The sequence below is a fragment of the Myxine glutinosa genome, chromosome 3 (assembly GCF_964187855.1).
Source record: "Myxine glutinosa chromosome 3, kmMyxGlut1.1, whole genome shotgun sequence".
Lineage (NCBI taxonomy): Eukaryota > Metazoa > Chordata > Myxini > Myxiniformes > Myxinidae > Myxine > Myxine glutinosa.
In genome coordinates, this window is record NC_136263.1 from 102570775 (window position 1) to 102594852 (window position 24078).

General features: G+C 41.8%; 1 protein-coding gene across 10 annotated transcripts in view; it reads right to left on the reverse strand.

Annotated features, from left to right (window-relative positions):
• Positions 1-24078, reverse strand: part of LOC137414235 (ecotropic viral integration site 5 protein homolog) — a 139894-nt gene that overhangs the window by 7235 nt on the left and 108581 nt on the right. For 8 of the 10 annotated variants that reach the window (XM_078774344.1, XM_078774342.1, XM_078774341.1 and 5 more), the window contains 8 exons: positions 22555-22652; positions 21770-21830; positions 15383-15436; positions 12309-12431; positions 11523-11663; positions 7445-7582; positions 7178-7324; positions 1976-2071 (listed from right to left, as the gene is read on the reverse strand). In XM_078774344.1, coding sequence (XP_078630470.1) covers positions 1976-2071; positions 7178-7324; positions 7445-7582; positions 11523-11663; positions 12309-12431; positions 15383-15436; positions 21770-21830; positions 22555-22652 — 858 coding nt within the window. The remainder of the gene's footprint in view (positions 1-1975; positions 2072-7177; positions 7325-7444; positions 7583-11522; positions 11664-12308; positions 12432-15382; positions 15437-21769; positions 21831-22554; positions 22653-24078) is intronic. The other 2 variants (XM_078774347.1, XM_078774349.1) reach the window with 1 other exon arrangement.

Sequence of the window (24078 nt, forward strand, 5' to 3'; positions counted from 1 at the left end):
GACAATTGCCATTATTAAAATCTGCATCTACAGGTGTACATGAGTCGATTTCATATGCTATGGAACGTATGTCTTGTCATGCACTACTCAGAAGTTTGAACCATGTGTCATGGAAACAAACCTCAGCGTTCTTTCAACGCATGCTGGTGATTACATCCTTCACCAAAGTGAGCTTTAAGTTTTGTCTTTAGTGTTTGTTCAGAGCATCCACTTGCAGAATCTGGAAGATAGTCTCCAATTTTCTGGAGTAGCTTCTTAACAGAATATCGGCACATCATTCTCATGGAGAAAGCTAAGCAAATTGTGAAATGCTGATTTCATCACCTGGACGATCTCGCATCTTGGATTTGGCCCTCCAGCGGTCCAGCGGCAATTGCTCGCATGAAAATTCCAGGGACTTTTAGTATGATGTTTAGGATATATCAAGGAAGGTATTGACCAATTTTCATCTCTCCCCTATGTGTTTCAGATATTTGGTCATAAATGTCCTAATTTTACTGGACTATTGGTGAAAGTTTGCACGCTACTGAGTGCCGTTCTGGTTGTTAATACTATTAAATTAATGTTATCATTTTGTAATAACATTGATATTATGACCATCAGATGGAATTGATTAATTTGTGATTATAATGAATTTTACTTCCGGAAGGTGTTCAGACCAGCGAGTTCTAGCCTAGACACCACCCATGTGTCAATACGGCCGACATGGCCGATTGTCTCCAAATTTCCCTCAAGCAAGTATTAAACAATGCTAGGGACAGTTAGGAATGCGATTATGCATCAAATAAAGGTCACAATTGGCCATAACAGTATTGGGGAGGAGGGAGGGGTGGGGGCAATATCACACTTATCGCTGGCAGTGAAGAATTTGCAGCTAAATTTTGAGCGGGATGGTGGATCGCGCCTTTGCAGGAGATTCGAGGGGGGAGATTTGAATTGTGGTGTGGTTGAAAGTGGTTGTTCGGCGGTTAATAAAAGGTGAATGATGGGGAAAACCTACCTCCTCCCACACAACTCAAATTCCACTTTTTACCCATTACACAAAAGAGAGACTGCCTGGCACATGTAATAATGAAATAACTACCTTGGGATTCGCTGTTTACGATTGGCGTGGGGCGATTGTTCGCAGAACCGTAACAATGTTGTTGTTTTTTTTTACTTCTGGTAGGTATAAAAACCCAAGGTAGTTATTGGTAGTTATAAAAAGTTATAGGTAGGTAGTTATAAAAGGTAGTTATAAAAACCCAAGGTATGCCGGTAAGTTATTTATACACCTTAACACTGAGTTTATCCAAGGTGGAGATGTCCCTTAGGGAAGTTGGAAAAGTGGTCAAATTACGTCTAGAGCATGTTCAAGTCACACCGTGTTAATTGACACCACGGCTGAAATAACCCAAACTAATGAGACGAAATAACCCAAATCCCTGGTGTTGGCTTAGCGGTTAGGGTGCCGGCTTGGGATCCTGGGTTTGAATCCCGGTCGATCGCTGAATTAACGCCAGGGGGGTTGACTCAGCCTGTCATCCTTCCGAGGTCGGCAAATTTGAGTACCAGCTTGCTGAGAAAGATCACGGTGTGTACCCCGATTTAGAATAGGTGCACCGTATCCCTGCGCATCGTAAGAGGCGACCGAGTTGGGTTGGCGTCAGGAAGGGCATCCGGCCATAAAAACATTGCCTCAAACAGGGAACCATGATTGTCATGGGGCCCGCAAGGCTAACCCCCGCTCTAGCTGGGAAAATGGCCTTAAAACGATCATTCATTCATTCAATGAGAATATGAGACAGACGCCATCCCGGGAAGGTATGGAACTGGATACATCGATTTGAATTGGGATAATCCCGTAAAATATTGGATGCTGGTCACAGTGGTCTCCACGCATCTGCAAGTGCTTACTCCATAAACAACTGTGAGTAATCAGATTTCTCCCAGTTCAATTTTGCCTCGATAGCAATCTGCATTCATATTTACTCACCTCAATTTCCAGCTCTGCAACGCGTTGCCTCATGTCTGCTAAGGAAGCAAGTACATCTGCTTCCCTAAGCCTCACCGCCATCACTTCCTCTTTGCACTACACACGTGTAAACAGCACTTTTAAATATGTATGCAAACAAACATCCTGTTTACAGGGTCATTAGATACAAGGAAATGCTTCTTTTTGCAACAGTGTACACATTCAAAAGGCCACTGCCACAATCTCACCAACTTGGGCTTGATGTTGAGGACGTCAAATAATATCAACAAGACTCATGAAACGCAGTGTGCACTATATATATGGCACTTTTTTCAGGCATTTGAAGATGCCACCTGAGTCTAATACTTGGCTCTTCAGCTATAAATGTACTGAGGAAGTCGCCGGTAATGGAGGTCAAGTGGAGGCTATTTCTCAGTATTGAAATGAATGGTACACCGTTCTTCCATGAAGAGTAATTGGTCGATTTACCAAGATGGAGACACAGATGTGAATTTTGTTTTTTAATGCGAGTTTCGTTTTGTAGCACGAGGCATGGATGAAGACACAGAAACTGGTGAACAGGAAGAAGAGAAAGTATTGCCCATTAGAGGCCTAGATCCTGGGGCTAGTTAAAGCACATGTTGAGACATTTAGGGCTAACATAGGCTCATAGGTAAGAAACAAAGGAAAATAGCCACATGGGATTACTGCGTATAGTGGGGACCAGTAAGTCATGGGGCAGGTGATCACCTAAGATAACTCATCAAGGTAGTCAGGGATAGGGTTGAATACGCAGTGGCTGGTGAAAGTATAAAAGCAGACTAATTTGGGAGACACGGTGACTTGTCCTGGTTTGAATCCTGCCGAAAAGACAACAGATTGTCAAGGAAGAGAGAATGAGGCTATAGCTGAAGTGTTGTCAGTTGAAGGTGCACCGGGTGGCCGCACGGTTCGAGAGCAAAGCACCATTGTGCTGCTCTAAAAGAGCATTGAACTGAGTTGGAGGGCGTGCCAGGTAGCCGTGGAGTACAGGGTACTTAAGTTAGCGAGTGCTTGCTGGGCAGCAGCACTGCAAAATAATTGGTAGATATGCAGGGCCAGGCCCACTGACGGAAACTGCAGGGAAGGCCCGTCCACCTTTGGCTGAGAGCCTAGAATATGTGCTGTGGTGACTGTTAGTTGCATTTTGCAGGCAAGTACTAGGAACATAAGGAACACGGATCAGAAAACGGATGAAAGAACGAGTGACAATTGGAATGGGGGTCGATGACAATGTGAGGTGAAAGAGACCTTCACTTGCGCATCCCCATTTTCCCTGTATGGTCCATGAGTTACAGTCAGGTGAAAAAGTAAGTACACTCCATGTAAAGTTTTGACTTTTTCAACATATTCCAACATACAGCTATTTGATCTTCATTTCAACAATATTGATAGATAAAGGTGATATAATATAACAAATATCATGAAACATTTACATTTTGTAGTCCATTGTACAATTTAAATTATATGGGAATATTGCCTGTGATTGATGCTGTGAAGAGGAACAGGTTGAGATGGTTTGGTCATGTGTTGAGGAAGGATGAAAGTGACTGGTTGAGAAGAGTGATGGAAATTAATGTAGAAGGAAGTAGAGGATGGGGAAGACCGAGAAAGACTTGGATGAAGATGGTGGAAGAAGAAATGCGGGCAAGGGGGTTAACAAGGAGAGATGCAGAAAATAGGGCAAAATGGAGAAGATTGTCATGGGGACCGCAAGGCTAACCCCCGCTCTAGCAGGGGAAATGGCCTTAAAATGCATGTTGTTGTTGTTGTATTGTATAATTTAAATAAACATAAATGCAAATTTCGCATGTGGAAAAAGTAAGTACACCCTTGGCTCTAATAGGTGGTATTGCTCCCTTTGGCAGAAACGACCTCAAGTAGGCATTTCTTATAACTGTCTACCAGTCTCTGACATCGACTGGGAGAAATTTTTGCCCACTCCTCCATGCAGAATTATTTCAGCTGTGCGATGTTTGAGGGGTTTCTTGCATGCACAGCTCGTTTCAAATCCCCCCACAACATCTCGATGGGATTTAGATCCGGGCTTTGACTTGGCCATTCCAGCACCCTTCATTTCTTTATTTTCAGCCATTCCTTGGTGGATTTACTGGTATGTTTAGGGTCATCGTCATGTTGCAAGGTCCACCTTCGGTTGGGCTTCAACTTTCCGACAGATGGCCTCACATTATCCTCAAGCACCCTCTGGTACAATGAAGAATTCATAGTGGATTCTATGACAGTGAGCTGCACAGGCCCTGATGCAGCAAAGCTGCCCCAAACCATAATATTTCCACCACCATGCTTTACAGTTGGTATCAGGTTCTTGTGGTCAAATGCTGTCTTTGGTTTTCGCCAAACATGTCTTCTGGTACTGTGGCCAAATAGCTCTACCTTTGACTCATCTGTCCAGAGCACTTTGTTCCAGAAGTGCTGGTCTTTGCCTCGGTATTCATTGGCAAACTTTAGTCTTGCCCTGATGTTCTTTCTGGACAGCAAAGCTCCTGGCACACCTCCCATGTAGATCAAATTTGTGTAGCCTCTTTCTCATGGTAGATTCGTGCACTTTGACATCAACAGTGGCAAGAGCTACCTGTAGGTCCCGTGATGACATTCTGGGGTTCCTGGAGACTTTTTTCAGCATATTGCGGTCTGATCTCGGGCTGAACTTGCTGGGGCGGCCTGGCCTGAACAAGTTGGCAGTTTGGAATCTTCTCCAGTTGTAGATGATCTTCCGGACAGTCGAATGATTGATTTCAAATTGTTTGGAGATCTTTTTCAATCCCTTGCCAGACTCGTAGGCATCTATAACCTCCTTTCTGAAGGCCTCCGAGAGCTCTTTTGATCTAGGCATGGTGATGCTGCACACTTCAACAACAAAGAGCAAACCAAACTAAATGTCTGAAGTTTAAATAAGACAGGTTTCTCCAAGATCCTTGGCTAAAGATGGTCGAAGAAGAAATGCGGGCAAGGGGGTTAAACAAGGGGAGATGCAGAAAATAGGGCAAAATGGAGAACATTGTCATGGGGACTGCAAGGCTAACCCCCGCTCTTGCAGGGAAAATGGCCTTAAAATGCCTGTTGTTGTTGTTGTCTCCAAGATCCTCTCTGACGATGTTCTAATCATTTGCACCTGCGCTGGTGCACCTGATTCTAATTTTAGGTATTTGAAGTTGTGATAAATGTAGGAGTGTACTTACTTTTTCCACATGCGAAATTTGCATTTACGTTTATTTAAATTCTACAATGGACTACAACATGTAAATGTTTCATGATATTTGTTATATTATATCACCTTTATCTATCAATATTGTTGAAATGAAGATCAAATAGCTGTATGTTGAAATATGTTGAAAAAGTCAAAACTTTACATGGGGTGTACTTACTTTTTCACGTGACTGTCAATCTGCCGCATGCCAAGGAGAGCTGTACATTTGTCCCAGGTTCAATTTCCAACTTCTCTTTCAACTTCAACTCTTCCTTGCACATTCTGTGCGTCGTCACATTTTCATTTCATCCAAAAGACCTGACGACAGGATTGGTCAGAATTGACGACAGGATTGGTCAGAATTGACGACAGGATTGGTCGGAATTGACGACAGGATTGGTCAGAATTGACGACAGGATTGGTCAGAAGACAGAATTGGTCAGAATTGACGACAGGATTGGTCGGAATTGACGACAGGATTGGTCAGAATTGACGACAGGATTGGTCAGAATAGACAGAATTGGTCAGAATTGACAACAGGATTGGTCAGAATTGATGACAGGATTGGTCAGAATCGACAGAATTGGTCAGAATTGATGACAGGATTGGTCAGAATTGACGACAGGATTGGTCAGAATTGACGACAGGATTGGTCAGAATTGACGACAGGATTGGTCAGAATAGACAGAATTGGTCAGAATTGACGACAGGATTGGTCAGAATTGACGACAGGATTGGTCAGAATAGACAGAATTGGTCAGAATTGACGACAGGATTGGTCAGAATTGGTCAGATGGCTCTTTCCTCTTGGAGTCCAACAGTATGCTTCTTTGGCAGAAATCTCCCCTGTTTATCTGAGTTATGAACGTTATTGTATTTCAAAAGGAAATATAGTCGTAATTCTTTTTTCCTCCGCAATAAATGCAATTTTCCGCCTTCTTCCATGCTTTCTGCCTCATCTTTTCCATTTTCCCAGTCGAAACCTGAATCATTCACAAACACATCCAACAGTAAGATGCCCTAATTATCGCTACTTAAATTCACAGACACCCATGCATCCCATTACATCGTAACGTGTTACATAACCACCCACAGGGCAGGAGTACTCTTCTCGGCCCACCAGCTGTGGCAGTCTTGGAAATGCATCTCATAATTTTTGGCATTATTGAAATAAATTTTATTAATCACAACGTATCATACTCCATTTTGTTGTTGTTCTCCTCCTCTTCCCTTTATAAATGGTGAGGTCCAATGGCACCAAGTTCCTGCCCTGCCTTGACCACGGTACTCCTCCACTCCCCTCTGTCCTCAGCCAACTCTCTTCACCCTTCAACCACCCCCAGCTTACTGGTATCCCTCTTCACACAATCCTCCCATCTCAACGCGGTCTACCTCTTTTCCTCCTACCTTGTTCCCTCAACCTATCCACTCTCTTTGCCACTCTCTCTTCCCCCATCCACACCAAATGTCCAGCCCATTTCAGCCGGTAGCCTTTATCAGAGGATGATTTGTAATCCCGGCTACTACCAAAGGTGGCGCTATTTCAGCCAGGTCAATTTTGGAGTTTCGATGACATCCACGTTTACTCCATTATAGGAAAGATAACATTCATGTGGTCATCAGTGCAGTGACCAAAGGAAAGCAGATTTCTGTGGGCATTCATTTGTCAAATTGAGGGTGTTTAAAAACCATGATTCCGACCTGTGTGGCTTTTGTTTGTTTGAACATGTGTGGCTTTTACATGTGAAATGCCAAGTGTATAATCGCTTCATAAAATTTAACTTCTCTGTACAATAAAAATGAAAACTATGCCTGTTAGAAATGAATGGTGACAAATGAATCAATACCACTCAATGTTGTAAATTATTTGGACTGTACATTTAACGTTGGCAAAATAATGTGTTGTATTTGAATTGACAATTAATGGATCATTATTACATACAGTGAACATAAACTAGTAATGGAATTTTGCACACCTGGATTGCTGCAGTAGCAGAATGTCGTTGTTCCTCTTGCAATTGTCGTGACAATCGACCATTTTCCACCAATAGCCGTGCCACTTCTTGTTGGCAAGTGGACAACTCTGACCCAACTCGACAAAGCTGCCGCTCAGTAAGCTCCACCTACGGTTCCGGATATGAAAATAGCAGTTGGAAAACAAGGCGAAAGAAAAAAAAAATTAAGGTAGGGCGCAGATACACACAAACGCAGCTTAATCAGGTACTCCGAGCATACAGCTTTACCCGTGTCTGAAACTCAGCCAGTTGTAGCTTTGTTTCTCGCAGTGCAGCGGCCGATTCTACCTCTCTGAATCGCGCTTCCAGGAGCCGTTGCTCCAGCTCAGGCAGTGGAATTGAACGCCGTGTTACACATAAAGTACGCTGACAGAATGGTGGAGATAAAAAAAGATGTAATCAAGAGATGTACATTTATTCTGAAAATGCACATCAACTTAAATTCTCATTTTGATTTTGTATATTTTGTATACTGCACATATATTGTTAATGGTATTTCTTATAAAAACAAAATAACAATGACTGGGAATTAACGCAGTTGTATTTCCTTGCAAAAATAGATAAATCAAGAGTTGTATTTCATTGGAGAAATTCAGTTTGTGTAAGTGAAAGGCTGGAATGATACCTTAAATGACTTAAGGTAACAGCTGGATTAGACAGAATCTGAAAGACAGTTCGACAAAATGGAGAAAAGGACGAGTAAGGATTGGAGGTGAACTTTTCCACCCGAATATGCGAGTACGTTGGACGTTGACTGCGATTGATGAAGCGAGGCTAAAGTGGGATGAATGATCCAAAGTACAGATGGTGCAAGACCAGAATAGGGTCATTAACAAGGCCACAATGTGCTAGTGGATGTCCTGAATCTTGACATTGTCTTTCGACGTGACCGACTCTCAAAGCTCATATCTCCATGCCATCAGAAAGTGTCAGATGTGATGCAGGGATCGAGCCCATTGCAGAGCCACACACCACCTAGCTCCCGACATTTAAACGGTCATTCACTAAATTGTCAAATACAAAGTTGAACCTGGTGAATTTTTTTCATGGAAAGTTCATAAAAAGCTAATTTGGAGCAAACCTATCAAACCTACGAGCCAAAGACAACCACACCTGCCTATACCTTTAACCTGGAAGCACAAGCATGCCACGTGTGTACGGTTACTCTCTCGCTACTCACAGGTAAATTAAATTCAATAAGCCTAACTGATTTTTAGTTTTAAATCCGACATTGAAAGATGGTTTATTTAAAAAACCGATTCACCAGCCTCAGTGGCATAATGGTTGGAGCATCCGCTCCAAGTCTGGGAGGTCGGTGGTTCGAACCCCGCCCGAGTCATACCAAAGACTTTTAAAATGGTGCTTGCTGCTCCCTTGTTTGATGCTCAGCATTTAAAAGGAGAGTATTTAAAACTCGACTAAGCCTTGTCCGATCAGAATGATATTTTCATCGACATATAGCCTAGAGCATGGTGCATTTACTCTTAATTTACAGTACTAGGGCATGCCCGTACTATATATATATCTAAAATTATATCCCCCCCCCTCTATTTACATGAAATGGTTTGGTCCAAAGCAAACGGCTTGCGAGTACGGTGACAATCCCCCCCCTCTATTTACATGAAATGGTTTGGTCCAAAGCGAACGGCTTGCGAGTACGGTGACAATCCCCCCCCCCCCCCCCCTCTATTTACATGAAATGGTTTGGTCCAAAGCGAACGGCTTGCGGAGTTTGGTAAAGAAATCGCCATAGCGTGCACAAACGCGCAGGAAAGCGAAAGAATCGCAAATTAGTTTTAATTAGTTTTAAAACATAGTTTAACGCCAACATAGCGGCAACATAGTTTGCCAACGTGAAATAAATGAATACGCTCTCAAATGTGCCGTCCGAGGCAGAGTCTGTTCGCCACGTTCGGCACACGTGATAGCTCGCTGCTCTCTGATTGGTTGAATTGTTTTTTGGACATAGCTCGGTAACTACTTGTCCGATTAATATGAAACCTTGAAAAGGCACATCCTCGGGTCCCCAGCAATATACCTGGCAAGTTTCAAGTATATCGGACCCGTGGTTGTCGAGAAACAGCGGTCACAGACAAACAAACAAACACACACACAGACACACAGACACACACACAGACACACACACAGAGATTGCTGGAATTATAGATAGATACCCCTCCAGGTTAAAGGTCAAGGTGAAATGGCGGTCTGAAAAAAAACAACATTTTTTATCAACGCTCAATTTTGCTAATGGGGAGTCCAAAAGACCGCTTGGCCTTCCAAGATGTTCTTGCATCAGAATAGCGTACCTGCGCTGAAGCTGTACACCTGATACCTGATTAATGTCCTTGACCTACTTTCTTTGGGTTGTGACCTAATTAACAAAAAACACATTTTTGATCATAACTTGAATAATTTCCCTCAGATTTTTCATGATGTTGAGTTTTATGGATAGATTGTAGATGGGGACACATTTTTTAAATTTACACTCCATCCCCAAATCTTGATGGTCAAGGTCAAATGGCAGTTCTAAAGAAATATGCCATTATGGGATTGTGGGCCAATAAACACGAGAGATTATCAAGGAATGGCAAGGCTTTCCCTTGGTGATCGGTTTGTGATCGCAGACATCCATTTTATCATTTGAGATTTTGTCATTAAACTTTCAACAAAATCTCCCAAAGTCTCCTCTATGTCCAACTCTCCATGTCTGTAACCTCATGTATCTTCACCAATCTCTCATTCTTCCCCTCATCCATTATTTGTCCAAGTCTCCCCTCTATTTTGTCACTGAACTCTTAATGATGGAGAATGGAATGATGGGGAAAACCCCATCTCTCCTGCCGCATGCCAAGTTGGGAAGGTGCCTTGTACCACTGACATCCAATTCTTCTGAAATTTCCTGTGTAGTAATATGATGATTCCTCCAAAATTAGATATTCCACATGTTTTGCTTGCTTGAGTAACAGAACAGATCACTCGACAATCCACAGCCTTTCTTTACTGACTGCACCATTTAAACACAAAACTAGGTGAAAGCTATGCTTAACCAAATTGTGCAAACAGTCTCCTGCAAATTTCAGCTGGATTGATTGATATGCTCTATCACAAGGCACCCGATTATAGAACTCTGTTCCACACACATGGATATGTTGACTGCCATCTTGGAATTCCCCAGAATGATGGCATTCCTCCATACATGTTTAAATTCACCACCAAACTACCCCCAAACCCAGCAATTATACCTTTCGAACACTTGGTTATGGATTTTTTTTTCCTTGCTATTTGTATACAGTGCCTTCAAATCCCATTTATTTATTCATACTGCCTGGTTCGTGTTATTGGCTACATCACCTAATGGTCGATATTGAACCCACCGAATGGTGAATATCCTTGGTCAAGAGTGGTTGTGAACTGTGAACACAATTATTTACCACCATAACATTTCTTCCCCCCTCAACACACGACCGGCCTTTTGGACAGTGTCTGCAGTGAAGACGAGCTTTTTGCTTAATATACATTTGGCCTGCTCAATAAGGAGAATAAGAAGCACAGAATGAGAATGATGAAGAAGAGAAGAAAACTGAGGAAGAAGAGAAGGAGAATGTCCGCTTTTCAGGTGCTTAATTCTCCAAATGAACGGATTGCATATGTAGACGTGTTTCACATATGATAATGAGTGTCTCCGTCTGTCAGAGTATGTGAAGGCAACAGCTGAACTCGCAAGAAAAGCCATGGTAGAATCTCAGATTTGCACTTTAGGCAATTCCTGTACATTTCTGTTTCAAAAAGTGGTCAATAGTGTTTTGATTGACGATCCCTGGAGACATTAGGGTGGTGCATATGTTTATGTGCAAGAAAAGACTAATAAATGCTAACACTTACAGCTGATTCAGGAAATTGCTTCTGTATCCATCTTTTCCACCCGATGCATCCTCCCCATCCCTCAGTGTTTGTGTAAGTCTCCCTCAATTTTGTCCCTCAACCCTGCCGTTGGTGTGCTTCCCACTCTCCTTCCACCGTTCCCTTTGTTCTGCTACGTCCTGATCCATTCTATGTTATAACTTCACAAAATGTGGTTTTAATATAATCAATGGAGGCCTTATCCTTCCTCTAAACTGAAGATTGACTGTGAGGCAGAGATTGACTTTGTTGGGAAGGGCAAAAAAATCTCAGTTCAAGGTCTTCAGACCCGACAGCAAGGCTTCCAAATATGACATGTGACCAGCCGATTCAGGATTTGAAAAGCCAATAATCTGTTCCCGGTGCATATCCCAAGCGGAGCAATGGGAAAGAAAGATTTTACCTTGCAGTGTTGTTCCAACTGCTGCAACTGAGCACGAAGCTCACACAACGCAGCAGCAGCTTCACCCTCGCATACTCTGCTAGCTGCTAGCTTGTCTCGCAAGAGTGCCAAATTTGTTTCCTCTGGGAATGCTGCCTGCCTCTATAGGCACAAAAGCACAAGGATGCAATGCCATTCAGAGATTATAAACTTGGATTAAAATAGAACTATTAAAAAATACTTGCACTCGTGCAACATGCTCTATACAGAGTGTCGGTTCTGCCAAATAAGTTTCTTGGCTAGGGTTACAATCCAATATCGTGTACACAACTGAGGATGCAGGAATTTGGAATTTCACAATGTTTCTGGCGATAGTTCGCAAATTCATCGTGACGGACACCGTGGGATCTTTATCACCCACCAACTTGCCATAGAAACGGCAATTTTCAGACAGGGCACCCATTTTAACGATGGACGACCCACTCATTGATAGCTGTTGATACCTATAACTTCATTGCAGACCTGGGAACACCAGGATGCCCGTTTATACCTGGGCCGACATTTGAACCCAGGCTCGACAGCTAATATTCCTCTCTACTACCCCTCGTCAGTTATGTTACTCTTCCACTCCATTAATCCTGACAAAATGATCCACAGTTTGATTAAACAAGCAACCAATTAGTTTAAATCCTTGTAAGAATATCAGAATATAAATATCCAAAACTGATGGCTTTTGCTCACATTTACCTTACAAAAAGCAAATTAAAGTGTGACATCTACTGTAAAAGTACAACTTAAAAAGAACACCTGCTCCAAAGTGATGACTTTCTCCTGCATGTCTCTCAGGGCAGCTGAAGCTTCGGCCTGACCCAGCCTGGCCTCCACCAGTTCTCTTTCGAGCCGTATAACAAATTCCTCTGAGTGCCGAGACTAGGGATGACACACACACACACACACACACACACACACACACACACACACACACACACACACACACACACACACACACACACACACACACACACACACACACACACACACACACACACTGCTCAATGAGTTTGCACCATTGCAGTGCAGACCACACCTGCAAACAGGCTACAACTCTTTCATTACCTCATGAAATACACCTCTCAAATACAAACTGGTGCTGTCTCATCCTACCTCTCAATATTTCACTTAAATTTGGAGATTATTAGCATATCTCAGCAGACTGCTGAATCTGTTGGTTTCCTCCATCACCGCAAGGTGTTTCCAGGACTGTCTTTCTTATTTTGTTCTGTTATTGCTCCCACCATCTGCTCAATTTAATACGCTTGACATAGGCAGCAAATCAACAATTGTTGTTTCCACTTTCCCTCTCTCTCTTTCTTATCTCTCTTTCTTAAGTTTATACTCTCTCTCTTTCTTATTCTCATGTCAATCAATCTTCATTCCTTTAAACCTCTGATGCCTATTTTTAAACCTCCCCTCATAGGATAGGGGAAGCTTATACCTGTTGTAGGGTTTTGTCACCTCTGCCACCGAAGGTGGACGAGGGTTATGCATTCACAATTCTGTTTGTTTGTTTGTGAGCAGGATATCTCCAAACGTTATGGACAAATTCGGACAAAGCTTGGTGGACAGGTTGGGTGAGAGAAAAGGACGAAACAATTACATTTTGGTGAATATTTGGATCCGGATACAGTACTCTCATTTTAAAATACGCACATTGTAATTTTTCACCATTGAGAGATAGGGCCAAAACCATATATATATATTTTAAAAAAATAACCACCTTTAGAGGCCATTTTTCCCCGCAAAGCGGGGGTTGGCCTTTTTCGGGGACCGTGGTTGTTGTTGTTTTTCGGTCCCCTTTTTGAAGCAATGTTTTACGGCCGGATGCCCTTCCTGACGCCAACCCTTTTTGCCGCCTTTAACGACAAGCAGGGAATTACCAGTGTACTGGTACTCAATTTGCCGACCTCGGAAGGATGACAGGCTGAGTCAACCCCCCTGGCGTTAATTCAGCGATCGACCGGGATTCGAACCCAGGATCCTAGGATCCTAAGCCGGCACCCTAGCCGCTAGCCCAACAACACCAACAACAACAGGGCCAAAACCATATATAGCATGATAATTCAAACCGCTATGGACAGATTCAGACGAAACTTGGTGGATGAGTTGGGTAGGTGACAAGAACAAGCTGGTTAGATTTTTGTTAGAGTCTGGGTGGAGATCCAGTCTATCAGTGGGATACAAATTGTAAACTGTTCAGCCTGGTGGAGGTGTGCTCTCTACCGATTGCTGTTCGTGTTTATACAATTAGTTCCCCCAGTTTTAATGGTACCTCAAAATTTCTTACACCCCGATGAGTACTAAACCACCATTTAGGGTTTTCTTCCTTATTCCTGCCAATGCACAAGCTGTATCTCAGAGCCAGCTGGGACTTTCGGAATGAAATTTTGGATCAAGAATTGGAATAAAAATGTGGGGTTGACAAAAAATTGACCTTTTTTAATGTCATGACCTTAAAAATTTTCATAGACATTTTACATTTTTCACCATAGCTCGACTATAGTTTGTCCGATCGGAATTAATTTGTCCTCTTTAGTCTAGAGCAAGGCACATTTTAATTTACATCATACGTCTCCGAGTTAAAGGTCGAGGTCAAAGTCAAAATGGCGGTATGAAAAAAAATAACGCGTTTGTCGTCATCACTCAATGTTGCCAATGCGGAATCTCAAAGACCGCTCGGCCTTCTAAGATGTTCTTGCATCATAATGGTGCACCTGTATTGAAGTTGTGCACCTGATACGTGATTAGTGTCCCTGACCTACCTTTTTTGGATAATTTACTGAAAACAATTAAATTCAGGCTGTAATGCAACAAAATATGAAAAAGTCAATGGGTGTGAAAACTTCCTGGAGGTACTGTATGTGCTTTGTTTTGTATAGTATTACCCCGCACACGTGAAGCGAAAAGTGGGGTTAAGCAATCGGTTCACTTTGTCTTGTCTGTTTGTCTGTCTACAGAAGTCAATATATAATCGAAGAAATATTTATTTTCAATTGAATTTTATATTTTGAACACTGCAGCACACGAATCAGAACACAAACTTAAGTTTAGAAGTACTTCGTCTCTGAATTTGGCAAATTGTATGAAGTTTCGTCCCGCTCGATCGCACGTGCACAGAGGAGTGAGATTATTTTATTTTCGTCTGTCTGCCTGTCTGGCAGTCAGACAAAATTGAAGATCATTTCCAACAGGAAACTTGCTGTTTTTCAGGAAGTCATAAAGGCACAAATAACTAATTTAACGTGTTAAATTAGGTGGTGTAAAAGCGCTGCATCAATGGTGGTTAACTTCTGAAAAAAAAGTATATATATATTTCTTTTCTACAGCTTTTAAAACCTTTATTTTATTTCAAATTAATTACATACTTGAACATTGTAGAACACAAATCGCCTTGTTGGCACTTCCAAAATCCTCCAGTTGAACAATACTTGGACAAAATATTACGCCATTTTACAACATACCGACCAATCAAATTTGCTGCTCGCGTGCTCTTAATGTTGAGGAATATCGAGATTCAGACAAAATCACGGTCCGTAGGAAATATAGGTTGTGCTCAGAAACGCAAAGCAAGAGTTTAAAAGACCCGTCACGTGTCCTTTTTCTCAAGGCTGCTCGGGGTAAGGTGTTCGATTAACTTTCCAGGTAAGTTTTACATCTAAGTTTTGCATTTTGCACCTCAAACAAACCTCAAACCAAAAGGTCAAATGAATATTGTCTGGGTTATATGAAAAGGTGACCACATTGCCTCAAAAGTTCCCATATCAGCATGCAAGAGGACCTGAAAAGAGAACCTACCAACTCTTTGAAACTTCAAGAAGACCCACCTTCTCCAACTCCTCAAGGGATTGTTTGAGGCTCAGATTCTCAGCCCTCAATTGCTGTTCACACACAAAGAGAACATACACGAGCTGTAACAGATCAGCAAAAAATATGGGTAATAGGAAAAGGCTAATATTTCACCAAATAAACACCCATGAGATTATGAAAAAAGGGATTTGATTATATCAAACTAACTTCTTTCTGCTTCTTTCTTTCACAGCCTCAATTATTCCCATGTATTTGTGGGCTTTGCCAAGGGATGATTTTAGCCCAAGTCTTTCACAAACCGGCTGGCCAGGCCTGATGCTCGACTAAGTAGTTAGGGAAGGAATTTGTAATTTGTTCACAGTGCCGGCGATACCTCGTGCTTGCTCTTCTCAAAGAACACCGTGAGATCTTTAACATCCACCAACTAACGCTGGCATACGGGACTCCCAATTTAACGTCCATCTGAGGGACGGCACACACATTGATAAATCATCCTGCCTGTGAAACAACCCAGGCGAGATTCTAACCCAGGCTAGATAGCTTAGAGGAGAGTGTGGATTTGCTTAGGTTATACTGCCATCCTGATTATATCAAAGTAACTCTTTACCATAAGTACATTTTTAGAAGTCAATACAAGTATTCAGTCCCTGCCTCCCTTCACTCTTTTAAAGACCATAAACAGCAAATACTGCCCCCCACCCAACCCCGCAACCTCCCCGCCCCCCACCAACCACCCACCAACCACCCACCAATTACACTGTAATGCTACGATGTGAATATATTGTAATTTGCATCACGTGCAGAGAACATATTGTGCATTACATATTGTACCCTGAAAAAAAAGGGAAATTGTCATGAAACGTTTGTTGTTGCTGTTGCCCTGGATGTGACATCGTTGGAAGTGGTGGCCTGGTTGTTGATGGCAGGGAGCTGGAAGAAAACATCTATCACCCATTCCATCCCAAAACAAAGTTCCATGAGATTAATTATCTGAATAAAAATGGTAGGAGGATGTCGTGAAAATGCAATACGAGGACAAGTTTATGAGATTGAAAAATGGACCAAAATTGAACGATGCCTTGTGGTGAGAGACTGAGATTCTGAAGAGGAAAGTACAAGCAACATGATGCGTATGCTGCCCCTTTAAGAACGTAACAAGACGGCAACATTTTTGAGCTGTTCTGTAGCACTTTCACACCAATTGGATAGCAAGACCACTCAGTGAAGTCCACAATGTATTGGGTTGTCACCGAGTTGCTGTGACTCACTGGCTTCCCACGTTGCCATTAATACTAGGTCCGCGTCCGATTCATTCCTGGAGTCAACCTGACAAAGTGATCCATGAGCTTACAAGTGGAAATGCACTAACATCCAGAAAACCGAAAATGCACTAACCTCCAGAAAATCAAAAACTGCACTAGCATCCAGAAAATCTAGAATTTACTAACCTCCAGAAAATCAAAAACTGCACAAGTATCCAGAAATCTAGAATGCACTAACCTCCAGAAAATCAAAAACTGCACTAGCATCCAGAAAATCTAAAATGCACTAACACCCAGAAAATCTAAAATGCACTACCATCCAGAAAAGCTAGAATACACTAACATCCAGAAAATCCACCTCCTTTGGTCATAGTGGTCTTGCAGAGAAAGGTTTTTTTTTAAAGTTAATTTTTTAACCCTTCGCTGCACCTTTGACCTTTGCCATTTTCAACAACAACTCAATCCCAGCCATATAGTCGATTTTTTAAAATTTAACCAGGGCATCTTGTTCCATTATTAATTATTCAGATCTCAATGTACAAGGTGCATACAGGGGATCTTTGACTTGGAATGACTACAGGTCACAGTCAATTTAAAGTCTAGCATTTATTCCCTGGTTGTTTAAATTGTTTTCTTCTTTTTTGCCAATAAAACCCTTCGTATGGTACTTGTAAATAGGGTCATGGGAAATATGGAGGCATGGAAGGTGTGTGGAATGATATAACTCACCAATCAGACTGAATCGCCGCCTTTTTTTGGACCAATGTGACAACCAAATTAAGAGTCCAGACGTTTCAGGCCCTACCAGCTCGCACCTGGGTCCCCATGCTCATCTTCAGTCACAGCCATCACAAACAAATTTGTTTCAGGTTCATTTTGTTAAGTGGCCAATCGGGTGGGGGTGGTGGAGGGGAGAGGGTTGTGGTAACCTCTGCGCACCGTCGTCCTCAATCCAAGTAACTTCATTTTCCCTCAGGAAGAAAACACTCATTATTCCATGCACCTGAGATGTGGGATTCCCACCTCTTTATAAGCTAAAATGGATGTGGAATAAAACCCATTGCCTCCTTCAGCCTGACATCATGCTGTCGTGATTTTCTGTCTCAAGAAGTGTTTATTGGATGTTGGTTAAACATGAACACAACCAATCTGAGGCATTTCTGGCCATCACCGATTTTTGCGTTATGAACCGTAAGCACAGCCCAGTGTCGAGTTGTCATTGAATAACGTTATTTACCGTAGTTGTTGATACTTGTATTCAATGCCACCTCTGGTATGTACCCTTTTTTGTATTCACTGATGTTTAAATGTCTGTCATAAAAAGTAGCTGCTTAGAATATAACAGTTGGTCAAACACTGGATGTGAGATGTTCGCCCTAATTTGTACATTCAAGTGGTTGATATTATAAAACGGCAAAAAAGTTTTCCAACAAAATCTAGGTTTAGGGAAGAGGTGGGTGACAGAGAGAAGGAAGGCATCACACTGACAGTGGGGAAGTGGTACAACAAGCAAGGAAATGGACAAACAGAAAAAGGCGAGAAGAGAAAGAAGGAAATATAGCAACCTGCAAATGAGGAGAGGAAAGGGCGTTTAATGTGGATAGAAGATATCAATGGCCAGGATGGAGGATGACCTGAGTTGGTGGTGCAGTGCTTCGGAAGAGTGGGATTGAAAGAGTGGGAGTTCCGACATTGTTGGGAAGAGTGGGATTGAATAGACCGACGAAGGAGGACCCATAAGCAGGAGTGTGAAACAAAGGCGTGGAAATGAGCAGTGAGCCTGGATTTTGGGACTTTCACAAGGAGGGGTTTGTTGTAAGAGCATGTGCAACCTGAAAGGACTGGGGAGAGATGGAGACATGAAAGAACAGAGGGAGCAAGAACTGAGAGGCAGGATAAAAACAAAGCTCAAACCGGGCTGTTATAAAATAAAAAAAATAGTGTTCTACCGCAAATGCATGTTAAACCAACCTATTAACACACTGTGGTAATGCGTCATTTTCATGTTTCCAGGCTTCTTCTTCTTTCTTATGCAGCACAAGGCTGCGGGGTCGCATCAATGGCTGAAGGCGGGGTTGCAGCGCTGATGCAATTCCCTCTGTAGGTTATGGTAAGAATTTGTAATTTGGCCAGGGTGCCGGTGATCGCACGACTACTCTTCGTGAGGGACACCGTGGGACATCCAGTTCAGTACCTCAAACTTCTGGCATTCTCCATTAGCCACGATCTCTACTGGGTAAATCAGATATCAGAGTTGACTTCCAAAGCCAGCTGTCGACTGAGCATCCTCTGGCGCCCCAAGTCTTTACTTGGCAAAACTAAACTTCTAACAACCTCCAAGGCCTTCATCCACAGGTCAATTGAGTACTGCTCTCTCCTTTTGGTGAGCACTCCTGCCAAACACCTTTCACATCGTAATGCCATGGAGACTGAGGCTCTCAAAAATAATTGGAATATTACACAAAATCAAGATAGTAAATGCTTAAAATAAAGAATAACAGCTTATCGCTTCTGCCGTAAGGAGCTTGGAATCACCAAATAACATCTCCAAAATCTTGCAACAAGTCCATCAAGTGAATCGAGAAGTCAGTGTTGGTGGCCTTCCCTGCTTCCACTGTGGTCTAGCTCTTCTACTCTGAACTGTACCACATTCTAGCTCTTCCACAAGTCTTGAAGTTCTAAAAAAAAAAAACTAGAAAACTTCAAATGATCCTTTCTTACTCGTGGGTTTTTTTTTTCTTTTTCTTTTTATTATTTTCTGCTCGATACTCTCTGGCTTCATTTTTAGCTCACCTGGAACGAAGTTCAGGGGAGCTTATTGCGATGGTGCATCGTCCGCCCGTCCGTCTGTAAACACTTGCAACTTCTTCTCCGAAACCGCTGAAGGGATTGTGACCAAACTTGGCACAAATTATATTTGTTGTGTTGTGACGAAAGTTTGTTCACGGCATTAAAAAAAATCAGGGTCTAAGGGGTCCGGGGGTCAAAGTGGATCCAGGTTTAACCCCCCAAAATAGGAATTAGCTTTTTTCTCAGAAACTACACACACTATTTCGATGAAACTTGACCACAACCTTCAACACCCGTGGTGTACCGAACTTTGTTCACGGCACTAAGAAAATCGATGTCTCGGGGGGTAAACGGGGGGTCAAAGTGGGTCCAGGTTTGACCCCCCAAAATAGGTATTTGCTTTCTTCTCAGAAACTACACACGCAATTTTGATGAAACTTGACCACAACCTTCATCATCTGTGATGTACCAAAGTTTGTTCAAGGCATTAGAAAAATTCGGGTCTGAGGAGGTATTGGGGGAAGGTGCGGGGGGGGGGGGGGGTGGGGGTGGGGATGGTCCCCAAATATGTATTTTTTTGTTTGTTTGTTTAAAGTCTTATGATTATGTCAGTATGATTCTACATGGTGCTCTGTCTTCTAGCAAGCATTGAAATTGGTGTAAAATACCTTTAGTCAGTGCAGTATATTGTTTATTCTACCAGGTGGGCGCCAGCGGTATTGCCCCTATGTTTTATTAGGGTACCAAGTCTATAAGAGACTGGGTCTTTTATTGTTATTGGACTTATTATTATTATTCTTTCCGCCAAATTTTGTGGAAGCTGTATCATCGGTAATGTTGCTCCAATTAAGTTGAAACTTTCCAGGAATGTTGTGGACAATGGGAGTTGATGCCATCTTTTTCTGAATTTTTATTTTGCAATCACCATGGTAACCAGCTTGGAGTTAAGTGAAAATTTAAAAAATCTTCTCCAAAATCGCAAATGCTATTGATTTGATTCTTGTCAGGTGATGATTGACTAACCATGGTGCAAAAAAGTTGTATAAGATGACCGGTGAAGAGGTTTGGCAGCTATGTTGAGGTAAAAAAAAAAAATTCCGATTTAAACACGAAACCTATTTTGTGGCATCTACGCATGAATAAGAACATGAGCATTAAAAAAAGAATGGATTGGTCACGTGGTCTGGCAATGAAAAATAAAACAAAATTGATCAAAACTGATGATGTCATAGGTCACGTGACAAAGCAGCTATATTGGATTTCATGAAAACCTTTAAAATGCATCTCCCCCTTCATTTTTCGATCGATCGAGTTGAAACCCGGACCACTTGTGGTATCCCACTTGACTATGTATATCCTCTGGATGACGTCATTGGTCACGTGACAAGGCGGCCATATTGGATTTATGAAAACCTTTGAAACACATCTCTTCTTCATTTTTCGATTGATTGAGTTGAAACTTGGACCACATATGGTATGCCGCTTGAATGGATGTATATCCTAAGGATGACGTCATAGGTCACTTGACATGGTGGCCATATTGGATTTCATGAAAAACCTCGAAAATGCACCTCCTGCTTCATTTTTCGATCGATTCAGTTCAAACTTTGCATAATTTGGTCCTGACTGCCATTGTCAAGGGCGTCGCCATGCACTTGTCCAATCAGAAAGGGGCGTCTTGGTCCTCAGGGCATCACTGCTCACAGTTTCAATTGTATTTGTTGCAACTGGATTTGTCTTGCTGCCTAAGTTTGAACCTGAACTGTCCGACAGCGGTGTTGATGTAAACGTTTGCATATCCATAAGTCCACTGCACAATGTCCTCTTTGGGCGGTTGTCTCTAGTGCTGCTCTGTGGGTATGTACATGTATGTACAAATATATACATTTATTCTTTAGAAACCATCTGCCATTATATATGGATGTGAGTATTTTTCCAATTGTGTCGTCTTATCATGCATAAAATACCCTTGAAGGTGATTTATTTTCTTATTTCGATCTTGGATTAAACTCAACAATAAATTCAAATACCTAATAAATAATTAACTCAATTCTAGTCAACAATTCAAAATTTCTTCACAACAATGTAAACATGCCACAAATCTGGTGCCCCCACCATTTATATACTAGTACATCAAAACAAGCAGCAAGATTACCTGGAAGGCCTGGTGTACGGCCATTATCACAGCTATGCTACGCAAATCAGTCCACGAGAGACTGAGTAAAAGGAAAATGAGATAACAGAAAAGAGAACAATACCCAAATAAACAACATTAACCTCCCTGATTATTAAAAACAAGTAACTAAAAAGATTATCAGTGTTCAATACCTTCCATTTATTAAAAATACACACCTTCATCTCACCCAGCTCGTGTTTCTCCTTTGCTTGCAGAGACATGTATTCCTTCTGCAGGCTGTACACATAAATGAAATAAAAGTCAAATAAAGTTGATTTACTGATCATGGTTTAAATATACGAGAGTTTAATACATTGTGTTGAAATACTCTTGTGTGCTCCAGTAACTAAAAGCATATTACTTAATCTTAAAATTCATCGAACCTGCACTCCATTGTTTCTAATGTTCCTTTTTGTGAAACTGTACTAACATTCAAAAGCAAATGAGGTTCTCAGAGGGAAAATTAAACGAGAACGGCACTCTTCAACGTCGACCGATCTGCCTCCGCCCACATTATTACATCACTATACAGTATGTACATACTTGTACCGAGTTTGATTTAAATCCCTTCAGCTGTTCTCAAGTAGCACATTTTTACCTGACATGACCTCTGACCTTTGATGCTGAAATCTCATCAGTAAATCTTTGTATCATAATATATACTTACACCAAGTTTGGTCAAATTCCTATCACTAGTTCACAAGTTAGCTCGGTAACAGACTTTTACCTTTGACCTCTTGACCCCATAAATCGAATCAGTTAATCTTTGCATCATTATACATACTTGTACCAAGTTTGACTTTGATCCCTTCAGCGGTTCTTAAGTCATCACGATAACGAACACCCATCACAGACGGACGGATGGCGGAGGCATAAAAAGTTTTCTGTCTGAAGTTGAATATCTCACACCCTTTTTTATGATTCCAAACCCTCTCTTCCCTCTTACTCTAACTGCTCTGACCGTTTCATCCTGCGCGCCGGAACAGTCACATGATCAGACAAGGTGAGAAGCCGACCAGGATCATCAGCGAACTGCTCTGGCACAGATTTCTGTAAAAACTGCAAATGGCAAGACACACATTGGAATCAGATTTTTATGAAAGAAACTCGACTTCAATTAACCTAAAATACATCTGGAGATTATCATCTACTTTTACCCAATCTGGAAACATCAATTCTTTTGGAGAGACAAAAACAGACAAATATGTTCTTACATATATGGTCAAAAATTACACCTCGGTCGTACCTTGTTTTCGTGCACCACTCAAGCAGTGTTGAAAACAGTGCTGCCCCAACTGGAGTTATAGCACAGCATGCATATTACGATTGTCTATTTGAGCTGAGCAAACAGGTCGCCTTTCAATGTTTCAGATGGATGTGGGTGGTTGCTTCTCGGTAAGCCTTGAAGGCTGGACTGGCCCTCCTAGGGTCACGAGTCGAGTAGATAATAAAAGGTGGACTTCTCGGCCCAAGAGAAATGCCATATCTATGAGCGATTTCAGACCTCAGATGTGCATCGTCGCTGAGCATTAACCTCACACCTCATTATCTTGACCTCTCTCGGCCTCTCTCTTCTCTTGTACCTATACAAATGCATAATGGTTTTAAAAAATAAGCCAAACAATAGCATATTTCCTTTTGGATTGACTCAAAATGTCCATGCCCACTGATCACCTGATCGGCCAACCTTTATCCGATCATGCATCTTACTATAATTCACCAAATGTCCGTCCGTCTGTTGCCAGGTACCGCAAAAACGGCTGAACCGATCGCAACGAAATTTTTGGTGGGTAATCCTGGGACCCCCTGGAGTAAAATAGGCTATATTGTTTTTCCAATTAGGAAAATTTTTCAATTTTCCCAAACACGATGGAATAATATTTACCGATATGAACAGTGATGTGGCTTTTATTGAAGTTCTAAAGATACTGTTTAGATTTTGATGATTTGCGTGTGACATGATTTAACGGATGTTTATATAAATCGTTTAAAATAAAAAAGCCTTCAATTTCTGACATTTTGCCTTTTCATTTGGGCCTCGCAATTGAAGCCCCGCTGCTGGTTTGCTAAATTTGGCAAAACATCGGGATAAAATGCGGGTGAGCTTGTTTCGACAGTCAAACCAGTATAACTTAGTTACAAGGAAATACAGTTTCAGGAGCAGCTTGCTTTTCATACTGGGTTGAGTTGTGCATGGAAACAACGTATAAAAGCACTGGGACAATATGAAAGTACACGGCATTATTATTCACTTGGATCTATTGATTTGATGGCTAATACGGTATTCGTATACTTCTGGCAAAAAAGCGCTCAAACCTTATCAACAAAACTCTATAACAAGCCTCAGTAGCTGCAAGTCATAATATCATGGGTTTTTGTATACAAAGTCAAGGCTCTTGGAAGAACTAGAACACCAAATGGATTAGGATGACAATGGTGCTGTTTAGGCCAAATAAGAGGAAGACAGATGGGTATGAGGTGTAGG